Consider the following 27,299-nt stretch of genomic DNA (forward strand, 5'->3'; position numbering starts at 1 on the left):
ATTGGGAAAAAGAAGAGAGAGGATGTGGCGACAATTGATTCAGGAGCTTGGTTCGGACCTAGAGGCTCATCTTACCACTATAATCAGCCTCGATCCCACCACCGTACTTACCCCCACACCCAGTATAATCTACCCCAACACTATTACCCCCACCAGAACCTCATTTTTCTGTCTACTATGCCCAAACATACAACCAACCTCCTGCCCACGCGCAATGGTGTGCGCCCATTCCCCAAAACACTTATCTACCACCACGAGCCTACCGAAACCCTCTTGGACCAAGTTTCCGGCCTAATCAAGCATTTAAGGATGAAAGGTTGCAGAAAAAGAAAACCTTTACTCCATTGGGAGAGTCATATACTAGTTTATTTCACAGGTTAAGACAACTGGACATGCAAAGGCCGATACAGTCAAAAGTGCCAAATCCTCCCCCAAAAAATCTGGATTATTCTTTAAGCTGCGAATATTGTTCTGGTACTCTGGGTCATGACACGGAGAAGTGCTAGAACCTAAAAAGTGATATCCAGGAGTTCATTGATACAATCGGATTGAAGTTCAAGCTCCCGAGCCACCCAATATCAATCGGAATCCAATGCCAGCCCATCAGGAGGCAAATATGATTGAAATAGTGCATGAGGGAGGGGAGCCCAGGAAGCCGTCACAGACCATCATGATGATTCGGTCCAGTGGGGTCAAGACAGTTGAACAATCAACAAGTGAGAAATCAGTGCTCAAGTCAAGCGAAAGGAGTAGTGAACCATCCGTAATAGTTAAGAAGCGGTCTTCGAGTGATGTTGCAGCAAAGCAAGAAAGGATGAAAGTGGTTGTGCCAGGAGTGTCAAGCAAACCTATCGTAATCGTGGAGGGCGCTCGCACATATCATGTCATTATCAAGCCGGTAACCCAGTTACCGATAGTCAATAACAGGGCTATTCCGTGGAATTATGATTGGGTGACAGTGACTTATAAAGGGAAAGAAGTTAAAGAAGAAGTCTGTGAGACCCAGGGTTTGACTCATTCGAGGAGATGCTTTGCCCCCGAGGAGTTAAGAAAAGCTAAAGATAACCCAGTATTAGTGAAGAAAGCTGTAACTGAAGAAGAGGTAGAGGAATTCTTGAGAAAGATGAAGATGCAAGACAATTTTATCGTGGAACAATTGAAAAAGATGTCTGCTCAGATTTCAATATTGACATTGTTAATCCACTCAGACGAGCATCGTCGAGCCTTAATAAAAATCCTGAATGAGGCTCATGTTCTCGGTAAAATCTCAATGAATCATCTGGAAAAGATAGCCAACAAAATCTTTGAAGTGAACAGAGTCACTTTTTCTGACGAGGAATTTCCTGTAGAAGGTACTGAGCACAATAGAGCTCTTTACTTTATGGTGAAATGTGAGGACTCCGTGGTTACCCGGGTATTGGTTGATAATGGTTCCAGTGCGAACATTTGCCCTCTCTCCACTCTGAGCAAGTTGAAAGTAAAAGATGAGAGGATTCATAAGAACAGTATCTGCGTGCGGGGATTTGATGGCGGAGGCAAAGATTCAGTTGGGGATATAGTGCTAGAGCTGACAATAGGGCCAGTTGAGTTCACAATAGAGTTCCAGGTGCTAGACATAGCTGTTTCCTACAATATGTTGTTAGGTCTACCATGGATTCATGCAGCTAAAGCAGTCCCATCAACACTACACCGGATGGTCAAATTTGAATGGGATAGATATAAAATAGTTGTGCACGACGAAGATAATTTGTGCGCTCATAGAAATGCAGTTGTGCCGTTCATTGAAATAGAATATGACAAGGGGCCGTGGGTCTACCAAGTTTTTGACACGATGTTGGTTGAGAAAGTTCCAGAGGGGAAACACATTCCAAATCCAAAGATAACCGCCGCATCAGTCAGGGTGGCCTTTGAAATGTTGAAGAATGGTTTTGTACCAGGCAAAGGTTTGGGTTCATCTCTGCAGGGCATCATACAGCCAGTGTCCCTACCTAAAAACTGGGAACATTTGTACTGGGATTCAAGCCCACAGCCGCAGACATAAAAAGAGCCAGGAAATTGAAACAGAGGGCATGGGTCCTTCCAAAGCCAGTCCCACGTCTTTCCAGATCATTTGTCAAGCCCGGTACCAGAAGTCGCCCAGTAACAACAATTCCAAGTTCTGTGATTGATCCTGACAAGGAATTAATTGAAAAATTCGAGAAATTGTTCGACGATGTAAACATGGTGGAAATTGGAGAAGGTTCTAGCAATGCGGAAGTGCAATTTGTCGGGCCAAAAACAAAGCTTAACAATTGGAAGGCTACTCCTCTCCCCACTCGGAAGGAGTTTTGGTAGTTTATTTTGATTTTCCTTCAGTTTGTTTGGGTTATTCCAAGGTTGTAATCCAGATTGTTATCTTTCAGTCTGTTTGAGTGTGAAAACCTTGTTATCTTTTATCATTCAATGAAATGCAATCTCCCTTTCTTCATCATTCCTGATGGTTTTCCTTTTGTTTTTCTTTTCTTTTCTGTACAGTTCTTTTTACGTGGGTTCTAATGACATGGTATGCATGAGGAATCCTCAGCCCAGTCTTAAACATCAATCTGATTTTGAAATAATAATTCAAGAAGTAGAGTGTGATGACGAATCAGAATATGATGAGGATGAGGCTTTTGAAGAGATTAGTAAGGAATTAAATCACTTTGAAGGAAGACCCAAACCCAACCTGAATGATACAAAAGCCATCAATTTAGGGGACGAAGATAATATCAGAGAGACTAAAATAAGTGTCCACCTTGAACCAAAGATCAGGGAAGAGATAATCAAAGCACTGATTGAATACAAAGATATTATTGCATGGTCATATGACGACATGCCAGGTTTGAGCACTGATTTGGTGGTCCACAAATTACCCACTAACCTGGTATTCCCTCCCGTCAAGCAAAAATTGAGAAAGTTCAAAACTGATATAAGTGTGAAGATTAAGGAAGAAATCACCAAGCAGTTGGGCGCAAAGGTCATTTGGGTCACACGATATCCCATTTGATTAGCTAATGTTGTGCCAGTACCAAAGAAGGACGACAAGATCAGAGTATGCGTTGATTACCGTAATCTCAACAAAGCAAGTCTAAAGGATAATTTCCCACTACCCAATATCCACATTTTGATCGATAATTGCGCCAAGCGTGAAATTGGATATTTTGTGGATTGCTATGCAGGGTATCATCAGATTTTAATGGATGAAGAAGATGCATAAAAGACGACATTCATCATGCCATAGGGAACTTATTGCTACCGAGTAATGCCATTTGGTTTGAAAAGCGCTGGGGCAACTTACATGAGGGCAATGACTACTGTGTTCCATGATATGATACACAAGGAGATTGAGGTATACATAGATGATGTAATCATAAAGTCGAAGCAGCAGGCCGACCACGTCGGAGATTTGAGGAAATTTTTCCAGAGGCTTCGCAGGTACAACCTCAAACTTAACCCTGCCAAGTGCGCATTTGATGTTCCATCCGGAAAATTGTTGGGATTCATAGTCAGCCGTCGAGTCATTGAGTTGACCCGTCAAAGATCAAAGCTATCCAAGAATTTCCGCCTCCGAGGAACAAGACTGAGGTGATGAATCTGTTAGGGAGGTTGAACTACATCAGCAGGTTTATTGCTCAGCTCACGACAACTTGTGAGCCTATTTTCAAGTTGCTGAAGAAGGATGTTGCGGTCAAGTAGACTGATGAGTGTCAAGAAGCATTTGATAAGATAAAAGGATACTTGTCAAACCCACATGTGCTGGTTCCACCAGAACCAGGGAGACCTTTGATTCTTTACTTGACAGTCTTGGAAAATTCATTTGGTTGTGTATTGGGTCAGCATGACATCACTGGCAGGAAGGAACAGGCCATCTACTATCTTAGCAAGAAGTTCACAGCTTATGAGGTTAAGTACAATCACCTGGAAAGGACATGTTGCGCCCTAACTTGGGTAGCACAGAAATTGAAACATTATTTGTCATCCTACACTACTTACCTCATTTCGCGCTTGGATCCGTTGAAGTATATCTTTCAAAAGCCTATGCCCACAGGAAGACTTGCGAAGTGGCAGATTTTGCTCATGGAGTTTGACATCATCCATGTGACTCGGACCGCGATGAAAGCCCAAGCATTGGCCAATCATTTGGCTGAGAACCAGGTCAATGAAGAGTACGAGCCATTGAGAACTTATTTTCCCGATGAAGAGGTGATGCATATCGACGAACTGGAGCAGATTGAAAAACCAGGTTGGAAACTTTTCTTTAATGGGACTGCCAACATGAAAGGAGTTGGAATAGGGGTTGTGCTTATTTCTGAAACAGGGCATCACTATCATGTTACGGCTCAGCTTCGTTTCTATTATACCAACAATATGGCTGAGTACGAGGCATGCATTTTGGGTTTAAGGCTAGCTGCAGACATGGATGTCCAGGAAGTCTTGGTCTTGGGAGACTCGGATCTTCTAGTCCACCAGATTCAAGGAGAATGGGAAACACGGGATTTAAAGCTCATACCATATCGACAATGTTTGCATGATCTTTGTCAATAGTTTCGATCAGTAGAGTTCAGGCATATTCCAAGGGTCCATAATGAGGTGGTCGATGCTTTGGCTACCTTGGCATCAATGTTGCACTATCCGAACAAAGCTTATGTTGATCCTCTACATATTCAAGTCCGAGATCAGCATGCTTACTATAACATGGTGGAAGAAGAACTTGATGGTGAACCGTGGTTTCATGATATCAGGGAGTACATCAGAATGGGGGTATATCCGGTACAAGCCACGGGGGATCAAAAGAGAACAATTTGACGGTTGGCAAGTGGATTTTTCTTCAGTGGAGGAGTTTTATATAAAAGAACACCAGATCTTAGATTGTTAAGATGCATAGATGCTAGACAAGCTACGGTTGTCATGTCCGAAGTACATTCGGGAGTCTGCGGACCACATATGAGCGGATATGTGTTGGCGAAGAAAATTCTCCGAGCAAGTTATTATTGGCTCACCATGGAGCGAGATTGTATCAGTTTTGTGCGCAAATATCATCAGTGCCAAATACACGGAGATTTGATTCATTCTCCACCATCGGAATTGCACACAATGTCAGCACCATGGCCCTTTGTTGCTTGGGGCATGGTTGTCATTGGACCAATTGAGCCAGCAGCATCCAATGAGCACAGGTTCATTCTGGTAGCCATTGATTATTTCACCAAGTGGGTTGAGGCTAAAACTTTCAAGTCGGTAACCAAGAAAGCAGTGGTTGATTTTGTCCACTCAAATATCATCTGTCGATTTGGAATCTCAAAGGTGATCATCACGGATAATGGTGCTAATCTTAACAGTAATTTGATGAAAGAGGTATGTCAACAGTTTAAGATTACACATCGCAATTCCACCCCATATCATCCCAAGGCGAATGGAGCAGTCGAGGCAGCCAACAAAAACATAAAGAAGATACTTCAGAAAATGGTAGAAGGTTCCAGGCAATGGAATGAAAAATTACCATTTGCGTTGCTGGGTTATCGCACTACTGTCTGTACTTCAGTAGGTGCAACTCCTTATTTGTTGGTATATGGCACTGAAGCAGTGATACCTACGGAAGTTGAAATCATGTCCCTTCGGATTGTCGCTGAGGCTGAGATTGATGATGATGAGTGGGTCAAAACCTGTTTGGAGCAGTTGAGTTTGATTGGTGAAAAAAAATTGGCAGCAGTGTGTCATGGCCAGTTATATCAAAAGAGAATGGCAAGAGCATACAACAAAAAGGTGCGTCCCTGGAAGTTTGAAGTGGGTCAGCAAGTGTTGAAACGTATCCTTCCACATCAGGTTGAAGCAAAAGGCAAGTTCGCCCCGAATTCGCAAGGGCCATTCATTGTGACCAGATTATTGTCCAATGGTGCTTTATGTTTAACAGATATCGAAGGAAAATGCATAGACATGGCTATCAATTTTGATGCAGTCAAGAGATATTATGTATGATTTCTTTGGTATAATTGTTGATTGTTTGTATTTGGCATTGTTTCGAAGATTGGAATGACGAAGGCAATTTGTTCTGCTATCTAAACACTTTATACTTTGTTCCCCCTTTTGAGCCTTATTTTTTTTTTCATACCCCTCTTTTGGAATCAAGAACGAAAAGAAAAGAAAAGAAGTGAAAAGAGAAAGTATAACAACAAGGAAATTCAGATGTGAACTACGTTTGACCTGATTCCTGTTAAGGATACGTAGGCAGCCTCACGGCTCGGTCATATCATATCAAAATAAAAATCAAAAATCCCCAAGCAAGAAACTAGGGCAGAAGTTGTGATTATGATAAGAGATAAGATTCCAAAAGTTGTAATTTTGACCCATTTAAGTTGCTTTGAGCCTTTTTGATACCCTTTTCTTTCCAAACATATCCAAAGAGCCCACATTGTCGTCCAAAGAAAGACTTCTCGATCAGTCTTCGAGAGATGCCAAGTCAAGCAAGTAAAGAGGATTCATATCAGGGGCAACACTCCGGTTTAAGCAAGAGAAATCAAAAAATGAGAGAGTCTTATTGGTGAAAACCCTCGTGGGCACCATGAGGCGACGAAAGCTGAGAGAAAGTAAAAATGAGAGAGTCTTATTGGTGAAAACCTTCACGGGCACCATGAGGCGACAAGGAATTGAGGAATGAACAAATGAGAGAGGTTTGTCGGTGAAAACCTTTCAGGGCACTGCAAGCCGAACAAGGTCTGTAAGCTGGCGGAAATTAAACATCGGATTGCGGAGATCTTGGAGCACAAAATAAAACAATTGGAAAAGTGATTGGTTAAATAGATTGGGTTGATTAATCCAAAATATATACCATGATTATTGGTGCCAGTTACTCCACTCAGATAAGTTTCTTTTTCTCTCTCCAACAGTCATCCAAATTTGGATTTTCTTCTTTATTCTTAATTCTCAAAATCGTCGCATTTTATTGCTGTTAATTTTACTCCTCTAAAGCTCTTCCAAGGTTAGCCTTGTTTCAATAAATAAGAAGGAATTTCAAAGTTTACTACCAGTTTTAAAATTGCACAAAGCAAACTGCGGCTCGGACATGCCAGAGATAGTGTGATGAAAAGTGGGACATAGAGTGTAAGCAAAAGTTAAATCAGTGCAATGATTCAGTAATGTCGCGGGAGATGCAGAGGTCAGAAATGAAAACAACGGTTGGGGTGTAGAGCACTCAGATCATCTAGGGTCCTGGGGTTAAGGATAAATCAGAAGGTCAAACAATTCTCGACCGGCTCAAGGCAGCCAGTCAAAGCAAAGCATGGCAAAGGAAGAACCACCTTCAGCAAAAATGCCACAACTAACCACCGCATTTTAAACTGACCAGATTTTTCTTTGATTTGAAATAGGGGCAAAAATTTCATTTGTTTCAGAGAAATCCTACGTGAAGAAAGAGCAAGTACCAAGCATGTTTGATCGCAAAGTTCTCAGGACCCTCCTGAAAATTGGGACTTAGTTTAAAATTCAAAATAATCATGAGTAGCAGAATCTAGCATAAATGTACCCCAAAGGAATATAAGCGGAACTTCGAAGTTTGCATGTTTGAGGTAGGATTCACTAGAAATTTTCAGGACCCTCATGAATAATGGGACCTAGCTTTAAGAATTCTATTAGATAACAAGATTTAGCGTAAGTTCTACTATAAGGGAGTATAATTTAGCCCTAAAAATGTCACTCTTAAGATAAAACTTGATTTTGATTTTCAGGACCCTCCTGGATAATGGGATGAGTTTTAAGTCTGTCTTAGATAACAAGATTCAGCAGAAGTCATACCTTTAGAAGATATAATGTAGCTTTGAAACAGGCATTTTTAGAAGTTTTCAGGACCCTCCTGGATAATGGGATCTAGCTTTCAAATTCTTATAGATATTTGGTAGCATGATTCAATTAACACTCACGGATATGCCCGGCTACTAAACTGGGTAGAAAATTTTCTTTTGTTTTGTCTATTTTGTGGAAGTTAGGTGCCAATCTGAAGAGCAGGGAAGGACAACACTAGTTTCAAAGAATAGAAAGCAGTTCATACCCAAGCAATCAGGAACCCGCCTGGAGAAACAAGGGAGGACAAGTCAAAGAAAAGTAGTTTTAAGAAGAAGACAGTTCAAGTCAAGCAATCAGGAGCCCATCTGGAGAGCAAGGGAATACAATTCAAGTTTTGGCTATCAGGCGCCCACCTGGTGAGCAAGGGAATACAATTCAAGTTTTGGCAATCAGGCGCCCACCTGGAGAGCAAGGGAATACAATTCAAGTTTCAGCAATCAGGCGCCCACCTAGAAAGCAAGGGAATACAGTTCAAGTTTTGGTAATCAGGCACCCACCTGGAGAGCAAGGGAATACAATTCAAGTTTTGGCAATCAGGCGCCCATCTGGAGAGACAGGGAATACAATTCAAGTTTCAGGAATCAAGCGCCCACCTGGAAAGCAAGGGAATACAGTTCAAGTTTTGGCAATCAGGCGCCCACCTAGAGAGCAAGGGAATACAATTCCAGTTTTGGCAATCAGGTGCCCACCTGGAGAGCAAGGGGATACAATTCAAGTTTTGGCAATCAGGCGTCCACCTAGAGAGCAAGGGAATACAATTCAAGTTTTGGCAATCAGGCGCCCACCTGGAGAGCAAGGGAATAAAGTTCAAGTATTGGTAATCAGGAGCCCACCTGAAGAACGAAGGGAAGCAGCAAGTCAAGTGTTGGTAATTAGGAGCCCACCTGAAGAACGAAGGGAAGCAGTTCAAGTTTCGAGGAAAAGCAGTGCAAGTATTGGCAATCAGGAGCCCACCTGGAGAACAAAGGGAAACAACAATGTTCAAAGGAGTTCAGCAATCAGGAACCCACCTAAAAAACGAAGGGAAGCAGTTCAAGTTTTGAGGAAAAGCAGCGCAAGTGTTGGTAATCAGGAGCCCACCTGGAGAACGAAGGGAAGCAGCAAGGTTCAAAGGAAGACAACAATCAGGAGCCCACTTGAAGAACAAAGGGAAAGCATCTCAGAATGCAATTTAAGTCAGCAACAAAGGAATCTCACTCAGAGAGTACAAGTCAGCAGGGCAGCAGAAACTGCAAGTTCAAGATATAGATAGGATTCTTGTAATTCGTATATCATAGTTTAGTCTGGCTTCTTTTATTTTGTCACGGTGTAATAAGGAGTTCAGTAAGCAGAAACAGCAGCAATAGCAGCAAAACCACAGCTCTTCGGTAGTATCAGCTACCAAAACTTCTTGAACTACACGCGACATGTTTCCCCGATAACCCGGAATATGTAGGTTGTCCAAAACCAAGACTCGGTTGCACCCTTTCTCTTTTTTCTTATCCTTATTTCTTCCCTTTTGAATAAAAATATGTTCAAAAATTAGTCACATGGCTCACCTTATCTTTGCTTGAAAACTCTTCATGTTTCCAAACAAAGAGGGGCAGCTCTGAGCACCTAATTTTTGATAATATTTAATTTTTTATCACTTCTTCTATGTAAATATTTTAGGGGTTTTAACCTACAATTTTTAGCTTTGTTACACTTTTTATTATAGGGTAAAAATACAAAATTTTAAAAGGTGAATTATTACTATTAATATTATTTTATTTTTATTTTTATTTTAAAATCCGAAAAAAAATCCGAAAAAATATTAATTTTTTTTAATTTTCAGAAGTGATTTAAAAAATAAGAAAAAGGGAAGTATTGAATAAAAAAAATAAAGTAAAAGTATGTGGAATTCTCTTTTAAAAAGTAAAAGAAAGTAGAAAATTAAAAAAAATAAAAGTAAAGTTTTGTGGAAATTTTAAAAAAATAAAAAGTAAAAGAAAGTTGAAATTAAAAAACAAATATAAAGGTATCTGAAAATTAAAAAAATTTAAAGTAAAAGAAAGTAGCATTTTTAAAAGAAAAGCAAAAGAAAGTGGATTATTTTTTTAAGAAAAGTTAAATAAGTGGAATTCTCTTTTAAAAAGTAAAAAAAGTGGGATTTTAAATAAGATAAAAGTAATTAAAGTTGAAATTTAAAAAATAAAAGTAAATAAAGGTGGGATTTCTTTTTATAAAAAAATAAAAGCAATTTTTAAGTGGGATTTATTTTAATTAAAAAATAATAAAATATTTTTTAAAAAAAAAATCTGAAAAATCTCGAAAATTTTGCTATAAATAGAAGAGAAAATTTGAGAAGAGAGAAGAAAAAAAAAAGATGGGGAGGAGAGAAATTTAGGTTGAAAAGTTTCATTAAATTTTTTTTTCAACATTTCGGGTCTTGAATCTTGGGTTTGAAGAAGAGTTGATAGAGATTTTGTTGTTGTTGCTGTATTGACTCTACAACTTTCAGATTTTGTTCATTTTAATTCACTCTCTTGTAGGTATGTTTCAAGCTCTTGAGTTAAAAAATGTCGGAGCATCTTTATTGAAGCAGAAGCAAATTGATTTGGTTCTTTTGATAAAGTTTCTTTCGTATTGGATCTGTTCGCATGAATGATGTTTCTTTGATTGAGTGAATTGAGATTTGCAAATGTTAACGTTATTTTAGTATGTTCATGACTCTGTCTCGTTTTTTTTCTTTATTTTTTTTACTTTTTTTATTTTTCTTGGCTCATGACTTGTAACCAACAGGTATTGTTTTGTTTACATTTAGATTTCAAGCCCATGTAGCACCATGTTCATATTTTGAAATTTAAAGAAGTATGTGAAGTTGAACAATTTGTCAACATTAAGATGTAAAAAAAAAGAGTGCGTTAGTGGAAGGATCTTATCTTCAGTTTATATTATTGGCTGCATATTTTCTTAAATTAACCATGTGAAGATTCAACTTCCTCTGCTTCAAAATGGTACTGTAGAAGTTATAGTGGTGATACTACAACTTTCTCTTTAGCATAGTGTTAAATAAATTAATTACTTTAAGTGTTCTTTGTTATAATCAAGTTTAAAATGCATTTTTGTATGTCCATGTTTGTTTTTTTTCCTTCTGGTTCATCCGAATAGTTCTCGGCATGGTTTTTATTTTTTGTGCTCATATGGTCATTTAAGATTCATTATTTTGTTATAAAATTTTGTTAGTTTCTTTCTAGAATTTGAAAACGAAAGTCGGTCTTTTGAAGATGATATGGAGATGAACCCAAAGCTGGCACCTGTCTTTTGTTATTTTCACATAAATGTCAACTCCACCTTTCTAAATTGTAGTATGTTATAACAAAAGGCTCCAGTGATATACATGTAGTTAACCCATTTCTTTAGGCCTTTTGTACTTATCAATTTATACCACTCCATCCACAATAAAACCTCAAAACTCATGGCCCTCATTTAATTAATTTTAAATCTTTAGAATTCGAGGCATGCCATTTAGCGAATTTTCTATGGCCCTCGCAAAGTTGAAAAATGCGCAGTTGATTTAGGCGCGTAATTTGAAATTACCTTCCTAAACTCGGGTGTGCATTTCATGCGACACAAATCCAAATCCCAACAACGTTAAATAAAATGTGTCGTGGACCGTATTTATGTGACGTGGTTCAAGACATATTTTAAATGACAATGCAATCTTCCTAAAAATGAATAAGAGCGGTTAATAAGTTAAAATTGAACCATAGGCTAAAACATGTATTAAAATCAGATAATAGGCCAATTATAACAGTTGAGCGACCGTGCTAGAACCACGGAATCCGGAAATGCCTAACACCTTCTCCCGGGTTAACATAATTCCTTACCCGGATTTTTGTGTTCGCGGACTGTAAAACAGAGTCAATCTTTTCCTCGATTCGGGATTTGAACCGGTGACTTGGGACACCATAAATTATCCCAAGTGGCGACACTGAATTTTTAATAATAAATAAATCTCGTTTCGATTGTCACTTTAAGTTGAAAAAAACTCCCTTATACCCTTTCCGGGGTGTAGGAAAAAAGGAGGTGTGACAATCATCATCCACATATTCCTAGAATGCCCAAATATTTTGAATATATGCAGATCACTAGATATTAACATTCAAAACATCAATACAAGTAATCATTGGCTTCTTAATCTAATGAAATTAAATACCAAATCACAAAATCGTACAAGTGAATGGACTGACCTAATGCCTTTTCTCTCATGGGGCATTTGGATTACCAGAAATAAAAACAACTACAATAACACCAATTTTCCTCCACTTTTAAATACTACGATGAACCAAGCTCTGGAATACCACTACCTAAACTTCAAAGGTGCACCCCTTCAGAACAAAATGACAATCAATATAACCTGGCATGCACCCCAAAAATATTGGTTCAAACTAAACACAGGCGGAGCATTCAATAACAGTGAAAAATTATCAGGTTTAGGAGGTGTCTTCAGGGATCACTTGGGCATTTAGATCATGGGTTTCCAAAAATGTAATACTGCTACTTCTCCGTTACAAACTGAATTGCAGGCAATATACGAAGGCCTAAAAATTGCCACAAAATTCAAATTGTTACCCCTCGAACTGGAAACAGACTCAACAGAGGCCCTCAATGCAATACGTCATGATCATATGGTTTTTTCTAACACTGTTCATGCATGCAGATTATTAATGCACCAACAGAAGGACCTCCTACTGCGACATAACTTTCGTGAAGGCAACCAAGTGGCGCATCTACTAGCTAAAGACGCCACCAAGAAGCAATATAAGCAGCTTACTTCAGAATATCCCAAGCTCCATGCAAGTCCACCTCCTTTTGGTGATGCAAGAAATGTATATGAATCATAATGGAGTCTAGTATTTTAAAAAAACATTAGTAACTACGGCTTGTAATATGCTTAGATCTTTAGAGAACCAAAATATCGCTTGTGACAATTCACCAATGCATGGAAAATTTTCAACTACTTGTAACAAGCAGAACTACTTCTAGTTATTATATATAATATCCCGTTATTATAAAAAAAAAAAAAAAAAAACCTTCTCTTCTTATTCAGTTTAAGTTTTGTTGTTTAACTTTTTCAACGTTCTATTTTTTCTCTCATTCTTCATTAAGAAATTTTTTTACAAGGTGAAGCCAAAATGTCTTCTTATTATTTTATAACATTAGTGTCTATATCCGTTTGTGTATACCTCAACTAATTCCTCCTATCAGGACAATCCAAATAACTTGTCCACAAAAACTTGTTTGATATCCGTATTGAGAACCGACTAAATTTGGATTTACGTTGGAAAGTCCCACATCGGGGGTAAAGCGCTCCCTAACAAAGGTGACTTCATACCCAAGGCTCAAGCCCGAAACCTCTGTTTAAGGATAAAGGAATACTTACCACTCCATCAAAACCCTTATTGGTGACTCAAACTCTGCAACATTAATTAGCTTCCATTGGTTAAATTATTTCACTTGATATAGTTAGTATTACAGATTTAATTACATTACCCATGCTTAATTACAGAAATAGTTATTTTGAGCTACTGAGCAAACCATTCTTCTAGTTAAAAGAATTTATTTAATGTAAAATACATTTATTGAGTTATATAATCAGACAGGATTTTTTCCCAAAGTGTTTAACTGGCAAGAGAATTATGATGTCAATAAGGTGTGTATAACTGTATACCATAATTTCTATAATTAGAGTGAGTTTGCTTTCTTGCCCTTTGAAAGGCTACACTTTACCCCCTCAAAACTAATTTTTCAAGTGTTTCATCCTCACAGACATAAGTCAATAGAAAAATGAAAGATTCACAACTAGGTCCATCTTAAAAAGAACAACAATAAGAATGCATTATAATTTACAAGTAATTACGTGTTCAGGCATACACTAATTTTCATCCATTATAAAGTTTATGCAATAGCACAGTTCTCTGATAATTTTGTGTAGTGGTGAAGCCTCCATAAGTTAAGTTTTTGTGCAGTTATAATTCTGCACATTGATATTGACAATGGAGCCTCTGATGAGGATGAGGAATAAATCAGGGGAAAATTTATTTTCCTAGGGAAACAGCCAAAGCATACCCATCTAACCCCCAACAAAAAGAACCCCATTTTCTCCCACAAATAAATAAATAACAAAGAAACGAGAGAGAGAGAGAGAGAGAGAAGGAATATAGCGCAGGAATGTATACATATTTACAAGTAATGTACAATTTATATTAGCATAGTCAGTGAGAATCCGTATAGCCGTGCTCAACTTGTTTGGGGCTAAGGTGTAATTGTTATTGTAATGTACAGTTCACATTGGGAGACTTGATGAGGTCACATCAAATCCCTAACCTCTTTGTACCACATTCTGAGCAGAACTTAGAGGTTTCTCTCAAGTAGGGAGTACCACATTCATCGCAAAACTTCGCAGGACTTGTAGGCTGCATTATCAATATGGTTGAATAGGTTATTAAGTCGGTGTTAATGATATAAGAATAGAGCAAATAAAGGATTGAAAGAAACCACTTCTCCTCCTGATGATAAACTAGATCTTTAGAGATAACAAATCGCAGTAACAGTCCGAAAAAATTGAATGTATGGTGCTTTTCCTCAAGCCAACAACAAAATATTTTTGTGTAGTCAATTAGATAAAGATTTCAAAACAAGATCAACCAATACTTTGCATGATTAGTAGAGGCATGAAGCTAAAGTTTTTTATATTTATAAGTAGGCATGAAGCTAATGTTCTTTTTATAAGTAGGCATGAAACTAAAGTATATGACGCAGTGGTGCTTTGACCTTGAATCTAGGAAAATCAAAATAAAGAGATCTCTCACCATTATATGCATGCGCCCTCCTACATTGCCAAATTGTTGTAAACAAGCCATGTGTGGAGAAATGGTAGGGGACTGCTGAGGCTGAGCAATTTCAGGCAAGTGTGACTGAGGGCCACATTGCTGATTGTGAGAGAAGTGGGCTATATGTTGGCTTTGGTTGATGTGGTGCTGGTGGTGGCTCTGCTGAAGAGGATGAAATTGAGCCTGATGGGACAGAGGTTGCATATGCTGCTTCGGGGTAGTCTGCTGACTCTCCTGCGGCAGAAAAGTAGTTGAACAAAACGAGTATGAATCAACAAACATAGATATATAAACATCTGCATTGTTTTAAAGGTAAACTAAAGCACTGAAGAAGCATCTCATGCAGCATTGGGCAACACGGGCAACAAAAGCACAGTATAGTAGGCACTGATATCTGTTTAGGTCCTATCAAGTAACTCATACTGCAAAATGAATCCCAATGAGCAAAGTTTGTTGCCTATTTATCCACTGGAGCTGAACTTGTGGAGTCTCTAAAAAATCAGTTCCCAACAAATATTGGCTTCACCATTGAATCTAGTCCATTTGGACCTAGCGGGACAAGCATGGTAGTTCTTCAACCTGTTAGGTCTGTAATGCTAGACAAAGTTTCAGCCTAGGCCCTAGGAACTGCTAATGTTAATTTCCGTGCAGTTTTTAGTAGAAGGATATAAAGCTATCCAGGTTTAGGAGACGAACAGTACTAAGTTCCCTGACAACCTATATATTTGTTTAATCAGCAGTTTGCTGAGCGATTTAGAGCACAAAAGAAGCAAAGAAGAACAAAAAGTGGTTCTTTGTGCTAATTAATAATGATGTGAGAGTAATTTATAGTTTCTTGTAGGATTTTTTGGGGTTCTACAGGTATTCCTGAAATTAAGAAACATAAATAAAGCTTAAAACTTATCCAAAAATTCCAAAAAGACAAGAATTAGAATGAAATTTGAAGGAAAACAAAACATCTGAGGTAGCAAAGTGGACCTTGCGGAAAAACAGCAACCAGAAATTTGAAAGCCATCTAAGAAGCATTCATTGTGTCTGTGCATTCCATTAATACTTTTGGCAATTCATGAATCAACTCATCCAATCAGTTTTGGACTTGGAGATTTACTTAGATATTCTTAGTGAGCTTTTCTGTTCAGAGAAACTGATGCGTCAAAGCAAGTCCATATATGTCTTGGGTGTGCTTCTGGCTGCTCTTTAATTCACTCAACCATGACACAAGGGCACAATAAAGTAAAACACTTGCTATCATTTCTTCCGTCTTGAAGCTCTAGTTTATAGAAGAGGGGCCATCCTATTAATTGTAAGAAATAGAAATGTATATGCCGATAAGCATATAAACAGAGACATACAAGTCCTAATAGCATAACCCGAAGCTAAAAAGAGAGGTTCAATCAAAACCAGCACACTGCTAAAAGAGGTAAGCAGAAGTGAGAACCAAAAGGCAGTAATACACCTAACAGAAGGAGTTTCAAATGTGTACTTAATTGTTAACATTGGCGCTTCAGTAGCAAATACTCCTATTAAATAAAATTACAAGCAACCTGTATGCAACTAGAGAAGAAAATCTGTTTCTTCTTAACTATTCTCCAATATATAGCATAGATGTGTTACGCGTGTTCTAATTACCAGACGAACAATGTTCAAATCAATTAACACAGTGGATAAGAGAAAAAGCTTACTTCACTAACGGAGCGGTAACTTTGACCGGCAGATAATGAAGAATCATTGTCTGTGCTGGTGAATGCCTGATATACATGAGCAGAAAAACTTTCTATCAATTTTCGGAACTGCAATAATAGGAAAAAGGATACGTATGATAAATACAGGATCATCAAAACTTACTGACAAACCAGTGATGTTGGAAATTGGGTTTGACGCACGTCTATACTTGTGTCTTGGAGCATAGAATTTATAGTCTCGGGGGGATATTGCAACTTCATTTCGGCCCGTCATTCTTTTGAACCTAAACGAATAGGAACATGGATCAATTTGAAATTCTGATATTTTATGAACTAAAACATGGACTTCCACCATCATACTTCGTTTTATGAGAATCAATGATTCATTTAAAGAAAATGAACAATACACCATAGTAGGACAAGATGTCCCTAACTGACAAAAAGTACATAAAAATGATTAACGTCTAGATTTTCTATCTTATTCCCGTATTGTCTTTGAGGTCCACTTACATAATCATTGCAGTAAGAGAACGGTAACAAAGTCAACTGCAGTTAGCTAAATTTGAAACAAACTGCTAGATTTGAAACAAACATCACATGGGGAAAAGCTACTTAAAGCTAATTGGACCATTGAAGGAAAAAGTTGATAAAATGCCAAATAGTGCATGCTTTTACAATCCTGAGAGTGTCTTAACTGAAGAAAACAAGAAAGGACATCAAATCATGCAATCCAAAAAGATCAAATATTTAATAATCTTTTGTCCCTTGTTAAGATTATAAAAGGATATTCATTTCAAAAAAATTATAATAGGATAATACTGTCGTAAGAGCAGCACTTGGTGTTACAACCAATAAAATACCTTAACCCTTAAAAAAATGACATATGTCTAAAAGGAGCAAAAATGTTATAGTTAGAAAATGGAGAAAGAAAATATTAAGGCACTATCTATTCATGGTGGAATAAAGAATTCTATAAACGAGGCTAAATAGGACGCACCACAAGGAAATACAAGGAGAACAATGCGGAGCGAGTTAGAATGATGCCTCCAGAACACTGGACTTCATGTGCAATCTAAACTGGATCAGGTGTTATAAGCCTACCAAACCAACACTTTTTGACTAATCATGGGAAATTTCGTCAAATATCGGTTTGCAAGACAATCACATTCAACCATAGTCCTCTAGTAAAGTTTCATAATCGCAGAAACTGAAGAAAATTGCACAAAATGAACTTCTAAATCTGCATAATTCCCAGGATTTGAATAAATTTGAGATATTGGACTTCAAATATGACAATCTAGAGAAGTGCAAATTGCACCAAAGAAGAGATCGTCGTCTGAGTTAGTCAAAATTAACTTTGCACAAGCAGCATTTCTTCTGCTACTTTCCAGAGCAAAATTTCCATATCATCTAGTACACCCAGAAATCTTCTCTAGAAAATTATAAGACAAATTTCTTTCACTTGGATTTGGCACACGGCATATTTACTAACTCAGAATATAAGTCACTGTGGAATGTATATTGTCTAGAACAGATGGCAGTACTGCCAAGATAAAGAGAAGAGGACACAGACATACAGTATAGCAAGATGGATCTATTATCTCATGCCAACAGAGCTAATAACAGAAAACCAGAATTCTAGGTAACAATGACAGATTCAAGATTCATGCAACTTCCATATTTAAGATGGAGAGTTTGACATACCATTCTGCATCATCAATATGTAAACTTGTTGGTTTCTCCACAATGGCTAAACCATTAACCACAACAAAACGAACACGCTTCTCCTCCTGTATCACTAATTCAGGAAACCTTGCCCTTGTTTCAAAAGATGTAGCCAGCTCCCGTCTTTTAAATACACAAGGTCCTATATGTTAATAACAGCAAAGTAAGAAAATGAAATGACGATAACAGGAATCAGTATCTTTTGCAGTTCAATCTTTATCAGGAAACAACATTTTCATTATCTCATATTTCTCCGGAAATAATGATAGATGTAACCACAAAAAGGGAAACACAATGAGTAGATACAAAAACTAGAAGTTGAAGTGCTAAACTAGATGCTTCTGGTGATCCAAGATTCCTCATAGCTTCATGTTTCTACATAGAAAAAGAATCTATTTTCTGATTATTTTCTTCCCATTCATCTTTTTGCCCTCTCTATCCTCTCATATGCTCACATGGATGAAGGGGCAGCAACATGTAGAAAAGCAACAATGGAAGCATAGACTAGCCAAATATGGAAGCTGTCACGCCCAACAGTAAAATTAGCCTTCTGCAATTCCAATGAGAAATCAGATATACCACAGCAAAATGGCTCAAATGGGAGGAAAAATGTCATATAATGGGAAAGGCTAAGATCAACTTTAAGCGTCTACATGCAATTTTGGAACCTTGGATATCATACCTTTCCTAGGAAATTTTTTTGCAAGCTTTCTGTATAAACCACCAGCTGCTTCAAGGGCCACTCCTATGGTTTTTTCACGAATGCCATTTAAAGAAGAGAGCCTTACATTCACTTCATTAACCAATGTCTCATACATGTTAGCCACATACATCAAGGGCAAAACATATGCAGCATCACCTTCATAACAGATTTCTCTGGACTTCCTCTTGCTCATTTTATCTTGCGAAGATTGAGCTGCAAAGTCGGCCTCTGAATCGACAACTTCAACTACATGCGGCCTTATGAAATGATCTACGATAATGTCCAAAAATCTTGTCCTTGCTGTTTCAATTGGTGAAATATCTGGTCCATGAAAACTGGAATTAGCAAATATAAAAATAACGGCCATCTAGTTTCTTTCATCCATTTAGCTATCAACTATAACATAAAATCCCCAATTACCATCAACAGTAACGATATTGTAGGACCCTGAAGATCCACTATTCTCAATGCTAGTGCGATCTTCCTCCACCACTATACTGTGAAGTGGTAATGAGTTTCTGAAGGATTCATGGAGACACTCCTGAAAAAGCATTAGAGTTCATGAATAATATGAGAATATGTACACTTGGGCCTCAAGGCACTGGTATAGGCTTCCGAAGTGAAAAAGTCAGTTATTACCATCAAAAAACAATGTTTAGTCTGACCAATACAGAAGCTTGCTGCTAAAATGCAAAGAATAACCAAGGGCTTCAATGGAGGAATGTTCTAGAAGAATTCTGAAGAGAGTCGGTAAGTTGAGAGGAATGAACAAGCCACTGTTCTATTGCCTTTTTTCTTCGTTATATACAAGAACAAAGAAGAGGATGACTAATGAATATAAAATGACTAATCCACCCTTAACTTACATTAACAACTTTAACTAATCCTAACAACCTAACTGACTCTATCACACGCATGGCACATGCCATATTACAATATGCCCCCTCAAGCTGGAGGGTGCAAGACGTTGAACACTCCAAGCTTGCCAAGTAAGTGAACATGCTGAGCAATCCCTAATGCCTTACTCAGTATATCTGCTTACTGCTCCTTAGTGTTGACATGCACTGCTTTAACCGTTCCTTCCTTGATTTTGTCTCGAATGAAACGGCAATCGATCTCTATATGCTTAGTTCTTTCGTGAAGCACAGGATTTGCTGCAAGTTAAATAGCTGATTTGCTATCACTGAAGACTGTAACTAGTTGGGCTATACTCACACCCAACTCCTTGAATAAACCAAGTAACCAGGATACTTCAGCAATGCTGGCTGCCATGCTTCTGTACTCTGCCTTTGCTGAACTCCTTGAAACAGACTGTTGTTTCTTCGACTTCCAAGAGATCATTGAACCTCCAAACTTTATAACATAGTCAGTGACTGATCTCCTAGTGTTTAGACATCTCTTAGTGTTTAGACATCTCTTAGTGTTTAGACATTGTAGCCCATTCAGAGTCACACCAACAAGTGAGTGTTTCTGCATAATCAGACCTCATCAAAATTCCTTGTCCTGGAGCATTTTTCAAGTATCTTACAACCCTTAAAGCAGCATCCCAGTGGAACCTCTTTGGTGTTTGCATAAACTGACTTAATTCCTGCACTGCATAATTGATGTATGGCCTAGTGATGGTGACATACAGAAGCCTCCCCACCAGTCTTTGATAGGCACTAATATGCTGCAGAGGTGGATCTCCTGTAACTCCATTTGCCTGATCATACTCCATTGAGGTCAACTTTGAATTCACTTCCAATGGTGTACTTGCAGGTTTAGCTCCACTTAACCCCATTTCTGAGATTAATTCCAGAATATACTTACTTTGATTCAGTAACACTCCATTCCTTGATCTCAAAATTTCAATTCCTTGGAAGTATTTGAGCTCTCTTAGATCCTTCACCTTGAAACTTTGATGCAGTATAACTTTAGCTTTTTTGATTAAGACTGAATCTCCAGTGATGAGGAGATCATCTACATATACCAAAATGATCACTATTCCCTCTTGACTTCTCAATGTAAATAATGAGTAGTCATGATGACTCTGCACAAAACCTGCCCTCAATAGAGCTTCAGTCAACTTGATATTCCACTGTCGTGAGGCCTGCTTAAGTCCATATAGGGATTTGAACAATTTGCATACCTTCTGCTCTCCTTGCCTTCTGAAACCCTCATGCAACTCCATGTACACTTCCTCATTTAAACCTCCTCGTAAGAATGCATTATAAACATCCATTTGAAAGAAATTCCAACCTCTTGATGCAGCCAATGAAATAACAGATCTCACGGTGACCATTTTTGTCACTGGTGAGAATGTATCATGATAATCTAAATCTTCCCTTTGGCTGTATCATTTTGCAACCAACCTTGGCTTAAATCTCTCCACTTCTCCATTTGCCTTGAGCTTGATCTTGTACACCCATTTAGATCCAACAGTGTTTTGCTTGCTGGTAAGTTCACTATCTCCCATGTGTTATTATCTTCTAATGCTTTTACTTCTTGCTTCATAGCTTCTATCCACCTGTTGTCATTCACTGCTTCCTTGAATGTCTGTGGTTCTGTTAGTTGAGAAAACTTGGCCAAGTAGCATTGATAGCTTGTACTGGTCTGATCATAGGTCAGGTAGTTTGAAATGGGAAAAGTACAGCCTGTGGTCTTCTTTGTTGTTACATAATCCTTCATCCACATTGGCTCCTTAACTAGTCTTGTGGATTTTCTGTCAGGTTTTAAGTTCCTGTCACCTTCATCTTCCTGCCTATTGCTTGAAACTGTACCTTCATGATGTCCATCACTTTGTATACCTGCATAAACCTCTGCAATGTCCATATCCTCCACATCTAGAGAAACTTCCTGCATACCATCAGTATTTATCTCCCGTAGGACAGGTAGATTTTCCTGCAGATCACTCTGTCTATTGTCATGCACACCCATATCTTCTTCTGTTGATGTTGAGACATTTCTATCATACATGCTGCTGCCTGGCTATGTATGCAGAGGTGTGAAATGCAATGATCCTACCTCTACATATTCCAGTGCATGCAATGAATTGTTCTCATCTTTCTTAGCAAATGGAAACTCTGATTCCTTGAAGATAACATCTCTACTTCTAAAGCACTGCTTTGTGGCTAAATCAAGCAGGATATAACCCTTCTGTGTTTCAAAATATCCCATGAGAATGGCTGCTTTGGCCCTCTCAGCAAACTTGTCTGCCTTGAACAAATTTGTTGCATAACACAAACAGCCCACAACTTTCAAATGTGCAATATTAGCCTTCTTATGGTATAACAATTCATATGGAGTTTTGCCCCCTAGAACACTGGATGGCATCTATTAATCAGGTATACTGCTGTTTTAACACACATTCCCCAGTATCTAATTGGAATTACTCCCTGAAATTTCAAAGCCCTTGCAGTATCAAGTATATATCTGTGCCTTCTCTCCACTATGCCATTCTGCTGTGGAGTATAAGGGCATCTGCTTTGGTGAATTATACCAAGACCTGTTAACAACTCTGAACATTGCACATTAAAAAATTCAGATCCATTATCTGATCTTATCATTTTAATCACGATACCAAACTGGTTTTGAACCATGGAAATGAACTGTTTTAAAGCCACTACTGCTTCAGATTTTAGCTGCAAAAAGAACACCCATGTATATCTAGAGTAATCATCCACGATTGTTAAGAAGTATTGTTTCTTATCAAATGTAGCAATTTTATAAGGCCCCCATAGGTCCATATGTACAAGATGAAACACTGCCTTTGCTCTAGAATTGCTTAATGGAAACTTCAACCTAGTCTGCTTTGCAAGTGGACATATCAAACAATTGTCCTGTAACATCTTGTTGTCTTTATTATGTAAACCTACTACATGCTTCGTTACTGATAAGGATGGGTGACCTAGCCTATTGTGCCATACTTCACATGAATCTTTGGTTGTCCTGCTTACAACATTAAGTGCTTTTATTCTGCTAGCCAGTCCTCTAAGCACATTTAAGCTTCCTCTTTCTTTACCAATCCCCTTCACCTTGCCATTCCAAAGATCCTGAAACACACAAAAACCAGGAAAGAAGTTGGCATTACATTTCAGCTCCTTTGTTAGCTTTGCTACTGAGAGTAGATTAAACTTGAAGTTGGGAACATAAAGCACATCTCTAATTTTTCTCTTATCTAATAAGGTTGTACTACCAATACAAGTCATATCAGCCTATTCTCCCGTAGGAAGATGCACCCTATCTCTATCAGTTTTCCTTGTACACTTAATATCTGATAGTAATTCTAAATCAGAAGTAATGTGATGGGTAACACCTGAATCTACAACCATTCCTTCTCCTGTGATTTCTGTGTAAAGCTGCTCATCAGACAATTAACTTCACATGTACCTGCCATATTTGATTGATGCTCCCCAGATTCCCTGTTCAATAGACTCAGAATTTGATTGTATTGATGATTGGTGAAGTAATGATATCCCTTGTTCTCAGCAGCTCTAGATGAGCTTTCTCCTATATCCTGCATAGATGATGCACTTACATCTGCACTATTGATCATAGCCATGGGTTCTCTTCTCCAACCACCTAGCTTACCAGCACCATTGCCACTGTGCTTGCCAGCATTAGGATTATTCCATCCAGGTTTACCAGTATTAGTGCCATTTCAACCATTCTGATTCCCAGTGCCACGATTTTGCTGCCAATCTCCTTGAGTCCTTACTCTTTCACCATATCTTCTTTTAACAAAATCAGCAGGGTATCGAATGATCTTGTAACAATTCTCCTTAGTATGTCCTTTTAAATGACAGAACTCACATTGAAGGTATTGTCTCCTTCCTCTTCTCCTTCCTCCTCCTCTCCCTCTCCTTCTCCCTCTCCCTCTTCCTGCTTGCATAGCTAGTGGCTCTATTTTATCAGTAGTTACTGCTTTCACTCCTATTTTCTGTTGACTTTCATCTTGAATAACCATGGCATAAGCTTGATTTAGGCTAGGTGCATTTGTTTTCCTGAGGATTTGCCTTCTAGCTTGGTCATATGAATCATTCAAACCAGACAAAAATTGCATAACTCTTTGTTGATGCAGATTTTCTGCATGATCTTTCGATTTTTCACAGCAGTTAGGAACCAAAACATCATATTCATGCCATAGCTCCTTTTAATTTTGAAAAATATATTGAAACAGAACTATTTCCTTGAGATAATGTGGCATTTTCACGATGTAATTAAAAGATCCTAACACGATTTACCTTATTGAACCTTTCTCGCAAGTCTTCCCACACGAGGTGTGCATCAGACGCATACATGACTCCACCTAGAAGTTCTGGTGACGCACTGTTCATGATCCATGAGAGAACAATGGCATTACAAGTCTCCCACTGCTCCAACGATTCTCTTTCATATGCATTCTTGCTGCAAGTGCCAGTAACAAAACCTAATTTCTTCTTCCCCAAAAGTGCAATTCTCATCGACCTACTCCATAGCCCGTAATTCTCCGAGCCTGTGATCTTTACAGGCACCACAACTGAGCTAGGATGACTCCACCTAGAAGTTCTGGTGCCACACTGTTCATGATCCATGAGAGAACAATGGCATTGCAAGTCTCCCACTGCTCCAACGGTTCTCTTTCATATGCATTCCTGCTGCAAGTGCCAGTAACAAAACCTAATTTCTTCTTCCCCAAAAGTGCAATTCTCATCGACCTACTCCATAGCCCGTAATTCTCCGAGCCTGTGATCTTTACAGGCACCACAACTGAGCTAGGAGTATCAAAAGGTCCAATATACAACGGATGATTATGGTCAATTGTCGCCATCTCCGACATTGACGAATCAGTATCTGACATCGACAAATTTTGACGAGCTTCAACAAATTTCGATTAATCAAGGACAGAAATGCGAGGAGAGAAATCAGAGATCTAACGCGGTGCGATCCAGGAACGCCGCTCTGATACCATGCTATAATGCAAGGAATTACCAAGGGCTTCAATGGAGGAATGTTCTAGAAGAATTCTGAAGAGAGTCGGTGAGTTGAGAGGAATGAACGAGCCACTGTTCTATTGCCTTTTTTCTTCGCTAAATACAAGAACAAAGAAGAAGAGTAATGAATATAAAATGACTCTATCACACGCATGGCACATGCCATATTAGAATACTTGCTTACTCCGATAATTTGGCACATTTAAACAGAATGCCAATGCCATTAAAAACAAAAAAATGAATCCCAAATCACATGGAAGAACGTTGTCTTGAAAGACCTAAACTATCTTGGCATCCATGCAGACCTAAAAGGAATACAGCCTCAGTGGAAGAAAAAGATCCATATATTTTCATATAAGTGATACCAATTAGCTCAGATAAACGCCTATCCATGTAGGCCACGCTTACTAAGTACAATCTTCGCTACAAATCATTTGATCTTATTAGAGGTTTGTATGCTAGTAGCAAATATAGACAGAATTTCCAGTGTTAGAGAATCTAAATTATTGGATATTGGAAGAAAACAGTTCTACATGAGACGTGGATAGCGAGGATTCATACAACTGACCCTCACTAGCTTGCGGTCGAGGCATAGTTGTTGTCACTAGTCAAATTAATAAATTGATAAAGGTATGATGGAGTGGAACTAGATATCCTCGTCAGCCTCACCAAATAGGATAATTGCAAACCGAATATTTTTTATGGATGGTGTCCGGGCCAGCTTGCACACACCTCGATTATTACACCGGGTACTGCTACCTCCCACCAGTACAAGCACCGGGTAACTCTGCCCACCAAGGTTAGGCAGATAGGAAAAATTAGTTTTTTCCCGGATTTGAACCCGAGACCTAATTATTCTCCTCCCACTTTATTAACAACTAGACCACATCCTAAGGCCTTCAAACGTGCACATTTACAAGAAACTGAAATAACAAATTAACAACACATGATAAATTATTTAAAACTGAAAATTGAAACTCAAAAGGCACACTCACAACAGCTGTGGAGTCTTCGCCATTGTCCATGCTATCCTCGGTTACATCACCTCCTCCGCGATCAACATCTTCACCACCAGCACCACCTCCGCCACCAATACCCTCCGTATTGAGATCATGCAATGAGGTTTCAATGTACGAATCAGCCGCCGACCTCATATCGTAGTGCTGTAAAGGAACCCTAGCTCCCATTTTCCCTATCAACTCACCAGTCTACAGCAACTAAAATGCCTCCAGATTAAGCACACTACCGCCTTCTGCTCAAACTCTACATATAAAGTTAAAATTGTTCAATATATATACATATTTAAACTAAACGCTGAGTGATAGACTCAGCAAGCGGCCGGCGCCGGCCCTTTGGGTGGAGCCGACGGCGGAGAAGCTGTTGAATTTGAAGATGGGATTTTGATTAACGACTATACAAACCTTAACAGAAAGCCGAGCCTGAGAGTCTGATTTGAAGATCTCCGAACCTAATTTCCGATGTTTCCTTATCAGTATCCGAACCAAAGCCGGCAGGTCAAAGTATTGGTCTCGGGGAGTTTAGTAGGATATTGGTGGGACCCACTAGCGGGTACACGTGCGCGGCATATATGCATATAAAAGTGGATTTTAAGTTACTCGTGCCGCTCAAATTTATGTGAACATGTTTTACTAGGCGCAGTTTAAGAGAAAATGAATACTTTTAAAATTTGTGGTCCTAAAAATGTCACAAAGAGTCCAGAATATTTGTGTGACTATAAAAGCTTCTCATTAAGGATAGAATTAGAGGTTTAAGCTAAATTCTTTTTAAATTTAGAAAAAAATCATTCTTTTTTGAACGAACCAAAAAAAATATCACACAAACTAAAACATGAGATAGTATCACTTATTGTAACGGATAACTAAACCTATTTCAATGGGTGATTGGGTGTTATTGGGATCCATAAAGGGACTTCCAAACACTACCAGTGTTGGGGCACAACTCCAAGTCCTCTACAAGTACTAAAAATAGCCCTGGATCATAATATTAGGTCATCTCCAATCTTTACCCCATTTTTGTTCCCTAAAATGGGGATTTTTTTATTTTTGGGACAACTTACACCAACCATTCCCTCATTTTTTTCTTCAAACTTTTTTATATTCTTCTCTCTCTTCTATATTATATTATTATCTTTCATTTCAATTTCATTTTTTAATTTCCATTAAACAAATTCCATCTTTTATTTTTATTAATTTGTTATTTCCATAATTAAAATAATTCCATAAAATTTTAAATAATATCATTTGTAAGCAATTATTATAGATTAACTAATAATTCAAATAAAAGTGAAATCATTGTGATACAAGATTAATTAAATACATATTATATAACGATAAAATTCATTCGAAATACTAGATAAATATTCAACTTCAACCTCTAGTATTCTCCCATAAATGATCTATTAATGCATTACGACGTGCAAAATTAACATCTTTGTCCTTAATTCTTCTATGTCGAAATAAAAATTCTTGAAATCGTTGATTTTCATCTACTGCCATTTTTACATAAAAATAAT

At 38.2% G+C, this 27,299-nt stretch overlaps 1 protein-coding gene across 1 annotated transcript; it reads right to left on the reverse strand.

Moving 5' to 3' along the window:
* Positions 1-14,028: 14,028 nt before the first annotated feature.
* On the reverse strand, positions 14,029-26,319 carry LOC107792102 (uncharacterized protein At2g02148-like). Its single transcript, XM_016614291.2, has 9 exons — positions 26,188-26,319; positions 25,762-26,029; positions 19,236-19,356; positions 18,795-19,136; positions 18,092-18,254; positions 16,551-16,671; positions 16,388-16,453; positions 14,685-14,939; positions 14,029-14,288 (listed from the first exon to the last, which is right to left on the reverse strand). Exons 2-9 carry the CDS (start codon positions 25,951-25,953, stop codon positions 14,187-14,189), a joined length of 1,362 nt encoding a protein of 453 aa, XP_016469777.1. The 5' UTR covers positions 25,954-26,029; positions 26,188-26,319; the 3' UTR covers positions 14,029-14,186.
* Between the last annotated feature and the right edge of the window lie 980 nt (positions 26,320-27,299).

The sequence above is a fragment of the Nicotiana tabacum genome, chromosome 16 (assembly GCF_000715075.1).
Source record: "Nicotiana tabacum cultivar K326 chromosome 16, ASM71507v2, whole genome shotgun sequence".
In the NCBI taxonomy this organism is placed as follows: Eukaryota; Viridiplantae; Streptophyta; class Magnoliopsida; order Solanales; family Solanaceae; genus Nicotiana; species Nicotiana tabacum.

Bases quoted from the DNA above. Each gene is read 5' to 3' on its own strand.
- LOC107792102 (XM_016614291.2), bottom strand. From the start codon at position 25,953: ATGGGAGCTAGGGTTCCTTTACAGCACTACGATATGAGGTCGGCGGCT. The intron at 19,137-19,235 runs GTAATTGGGGAT...TTCATGGACCAG, and splicing joins CAATATCGTTACTGTTGATG to ATATTTCACCAATTGAAACA. The intron at 16,672-18,091 runs GTATGTCAAACT...CTATTCGTTTAG, and splicing joins CATATTGATGATGCAGAATG to GTTCAAAAGAATGACGGGCC.